The 4,859-nt window shown below is 32.7% G+C and overlaps 1 protein-coding gene across 1 annotated transcript in view; it reads left to right on the forward strand.

Annotated features, from left to right (window-relative positions):
• Positions 1–250: 250 nt before the first annotated feature.
• Positions 251–4,859, forward strand: part of LOC134277101 (WW domain-binding protein 2-like) — a 9,025-nt gene continuing 4,416 nt past the window's right edge. The window contains exons 1-3 of the mRNA XM_062759389.1: positions 251–356; positions 3,720–3,822; positions 4,206–4,344. Coding sequence (XP_062615373.1) covers positions 301–356; positions 3,720–3,822; positions 4,206–4,344 — 298 coding nt within the window. The 5' untranslated portion in view covers positions 251–300. The remainder of the gene's footprint in view (positions 357–3,719; positions 3,823–4,205; positions 4,345–4,859) is intronic.

Consider the following 4,859-nt stretch of genomic DNA (forward strand, 5'->3'; position numbering starts at 1 on the left):
TAAAACGATTCGAGAGCCTAATAAAGTCAGAGTATGAAAATGTTTAAACAGGAGACATTATAGGATTTCAAAAAATCGGTACGAGTTATATAGAATTTTGAAAAAAAAATATAATAATAAAGCTTTAATTTAGTACAAATTATTTTGTTTCCTAATAACGATTTTTATTTTTGTTTTTTTTCCTTTTCTTCTTTTGACTTTAGGAACCCTTTTTAAAAAAGCAGAACAAAATTATTTGCTGCAAATATATACTCGGGTAAACAAAAGAAAATTCAGAAATAGGAAAAGAAATTCTTAGAAATGTCAATTAACACAGCACATGCCCAAGGAGGGGTCTTGATTTTTGCTGGAGAAAGGTATATACATATATTTAGACAGTTTACATAAATTTTTTCCTGTGTGTTAATTTTGAATCGAAAAAAAAATGATTTGAAATAATAATTTAAGGTATCACCTGACTGTGTGTCATAAAATATGTAATCATGTCTATCATTAATGGAAACATACTAATTTGAAATAATTTGTATATCCTTGAACCTGGTGATGATTGATTTTTATTTTTACGGACATAACTACGGTACTATTGAACACATTGAAACAATTAATTAAAAGCATAGGCGCTCCCCATGTAATTCTGTAAATGACGAAAGATCCGTATATATAGGTCTATCCCTCTATACTATAAAATCAACATACAGGTAAATATCAGTATCTCGAATATGGGATATTTGCTTAAAGTCAAATTTATATATATCCGAGGGTATCGTGTAATAAACTCGTGGGCCGCTATTGGTTTTCTGGTCACTTGGTCGAGGTTTGATGGTTCCGTTGGTCACAGTTTATATAATGGTTAATAACCAATTTTTGGTTACTTGATTGGTAGACGTAATGACCAACTTTTGGTCACTTATTTGGTTGACGTAGTGACCAACTTTTGGTCACTTATTTGGTTGACGTAATGACCAACTTTTGGTCCCTTCTTTGGTAGACGTAATGACCAACTTTTGGTCACTTATTTGGTTGACACAATGACCAACTTTTGGTCCCTTCTTTGGTAGACGTAATGACCAACTTTTGGTCACTTATTTGGTTTATTGACCAACTTTTGGTAAAACAATAGGAATAACACTTGTTAAAAGTTTATAACATTTATTAAGACGATATATATATGGTACACTGTAACTTGGTTGGTACAACGTTATTTGGTTAACAAAAAGGTGACCAACCGATGGTCAATACAGGACGTTCCTACTAACTTGGTCCCCTTAATGGTTTCGTATACATAGACTTGGTATCTTATAACCGAAGTATACGGAGTCGTTCCCAAACCAGGGAAGGCTGTGTGCTCCGAGTCGCTCCCCACAGCCGACTGAAGTCTAAACCCAAAACAGCTGGTTTATATAGACAAAAGTTGTTATGATGACGTAAGAGACAATCAGATACCTAAATTACGTCACAATCAATACAATCAATAAGTTAGCGGGTTTTAACCAACAAAATTACCTACTAAATTAGTAACGTTGTACCCATATAAAACATACAAAATACATCACTTTCTCATTAAATTATACATGTTAAATTAATAAAGTCATTAAATCAATTATTGTTCATTTCTTTAAATCAATTATTGTTCATTTCTTTCGTTAACTGTTCATTGACAATTATTTACGGAGTTTATAAACATCGGGTTCAAGTTCCATATATTCCAAACTTGTAAACAAGAATTAACCCGAATTTCACAGGTACACTTCGTGAAACGTAACAATATATATGATTAAAATAACTACTGATATCTCGAACATGGTAATCTCAAATACCCCGCTTATGTCGAAGTATATTCAAAGTCCCCAGCCCTTTTTTACATGGCTTATCTCGAAGTGCACTGAATTTTTCGGTCCACTAAACACACCTGGCATCAAGACTTCACACATTCTCGCCAGTGGCTATTAATTAACACCTTCAAACCTGGGGAATCTTAATTAATCCCAAGCTCATGTTGGGTATCTGTGACAGGTTAATTGTTATGACAGTTTGGGTGTTTGGTGTAGTCTACGACCAATAAAACTAACCACTTCGCAGCGACTCAGAAATTAAATAAGGACAGTATTACCGATATTGCATTTAATAATATGTTCTGTATAATTGAAATCGTAAAGTCATATAACACAAACATTTTTCACAATAAACTTAAATTAATCAGTTATTAAAGTTGCAGTGCGTAATGCACAGTGATTGATTACATTCATGTTTATCTGCGTATAAATAGATAACCTTGACCGCCATTTGCATTGTTAGTTTCATAAACTATATGTTCTTTAGTAGTACATGTACTTCGTAATGTAATACGTGTAAGCTATTAATAATATTCAAGTACACAATATGAATACTGATTTTTTTTAGCACTCTAAATAACATTTTGCACTAAATTACCGGTATATCAAATAATGTTTTGAAAAAGATCGTCTTTTTCTTTTCTTACGGAGAAGGTTCTTCAACTATAACTCTTATGATACATCCCGTTTGACCAGGTAAGCATGACCTAGAAAATGTAAATTTGCTGTATATGCAATAAGGCATGTAAATTAAATTGTTTTACAATTATACACGATAAAGAAAACTACAATGTTGTTTTTTCTTAATATTTATTGCGAATATGCTTGAATCTTTACCATAACGACTACATGTCTGGTAATACAGGATAGTTTTATGTGTAAAGATATATACGCAAAAAAAACGGGAAATTGTTGATTCGACTTTGGAAGATAACTTCGGATATCTCGAACCCCCGGATATCTCGAAGTCGTATCCAGGTCCCCTCAACTTCGAGATACAGATATTTCACTGTAGTAAGTATAGAGGGGTAGACCTATATATACATATCTTTCGTCATTTACAGAATTACATGGGGAGCGCCCATGATTAAAATGCCCTTTAAATATGGTATGGTAATTAAAAACCTCCCAGAAAAGGGTCTGGGGTGTTGTATTGATAATACGGAATTGAAGTATAATGAATGTCAGTGATATTTAAGGAGAATGGATGTAGCAGTTAAGCAGTTTGATTAGATAGAATGTTCCATCCTTAAACATGTTAAAATGATAAATGTCCTCTGGACCCAGTTTAATGATGTGAAAGCCTGTCACAGACACAGATTATTCTAACTAGGTTTGATGGCCAAATAAAATCATTTGTTAGAGCCCCTGTATAGAGTTTAGCTGTTCAGGATTTCAACCCTGATAAGGCCTAAGGGCTATAAAACTTGGACAAGCTCACCAAAGGAATAAATAGTGGAAAAGTGAGACAGAGATCAAAAGTGAGCTCATCTATAAAGTTTTATATTGCCCCCAGGCCAGGTACATCAGTTTTCTCCCTTCTTGCTACAGAGCAGTGTAAGTTGGGGATTACTCAATATTGCAATATGATTATTCTATAGTATTAATCTTAGGTGTTTAAAACAGTGACTTAAAAAAGGTATCAATCTTTTTGACTGTTTATAATATTCCAATGCAGTAAAACAAGTTTTTAAACATTAACATTTTGCAAAAGTTATAATTTAATGTATACATGTACTTAATTAAGACTTACAAATACATTTCAAATTTATTGTAGCCAAAATGTTGAAAATTGAGTTGAAGATTAAATTTTGGGTCTCCTTTATGAAAAGACCAATGGCAGTTATTGTATGCTTGTAAATACTTACAATTAATGTTTTACACTAGGATTCTGTTATATTGTGATGATGTGGAAATCGGATTTGATGGAGGTAATCTACCAGAGTTCAAAGGTCACAAGAAAGGTCGAATGTACCTCACCACTCACAGGGTAAGTCTCATGAGAAAACAGCTGGAAAAAGTATGATTTAAATATTATATTTAGTAGAACAGCCTTTAGGTACTGTAAATCACTTTTTATTTGCGAGAACTTTAAAAAATTTTAATGCTCGCGTATAATAGTATCCCTTAGGATTATATAAAGCAGTAACCACAATTCGTGAAAATTTTGTCTCGTTTATTAAGAGTCAATGACTATCCAGCGAAAATAAGGTTTCGCAAAAATTTTGTGATCTACAGTAGTCAAATTGCTAATTATTTTACTATTCTGACATTGTCTTTTTTCTGGAATAAACTTGTGATATTCTAGAAATATAGTAAAACATTCTCTCTAAGAGTATCCTTTAGATTGGAGTTTTTTTTCTCTTTTTTTAGGCCATTTTTAATGCCCGTAACAGTAATGAGGTGTTACAGTCATTCAGTATGCCCTTCTACTGCATGCGGGAAATTGAGCTGGAACAACCTGTGTTTGGTTCAAACTACATCAAAGGAAAGATAATGTCAGAGCAAGGAGGTAATTAAAAGTTTGTCCCCCCTTTGTTCGGAAGAAATGTTAATTTTCCTCCCACACATTTTAAGTCTAAAGAAGTGTTGTTCTATAAAAATGAAAATATATTATGTAGGTATTTATTTGTGATTGGTCATACATTATAGGTTGACATAACTAAAATGTAGTGTTTTGTTTTTGCAATATTTGTACTCTCAATAATCCATAAATTCAAGCAACAGTAAAATCTTTATGTGTTTCATAGTCATTATTACAATCATGTATATCTACAGAATGAAGGATTTCAGGAAAATTACAGATAAACACGTGCATTTTATACAGTTATCATTGAAGATAATTCATAACACATAAGTATTCATTGAGAAGATTTGAATGTCAGAAGAATCTCTCTGTTTTCATCAGAGGTTTTTTTTAGCTCACCTGAGCCGAAGGCTCAAGTGAGCTTTTCTGATCACATTTTGTCCGGCGTCCGTCTGTCCGTCTGTCTAGCTGTCCGTCTGTCCGTCTGTCTGTAAACTTTT

The sequence above is a fragment of the Saccostrea cucullata genome, unplaced genomic scaffold (assembly GCF_032062105.1).
Source record: "Saccostrea cucullata isolate Sc308-1 unplaced genomic scaffold, CSIRO_AGI_Scuc_v1 ctg564, whole genome shotgun sequence".
In the NCBI taxonomy this organism is placed as follows: Eukaryota; Metazoa; Mollusca; class Bivalvia; order Ostreida; family Ostreidae; genus Saccostrea; species Saccostrea cuccullata.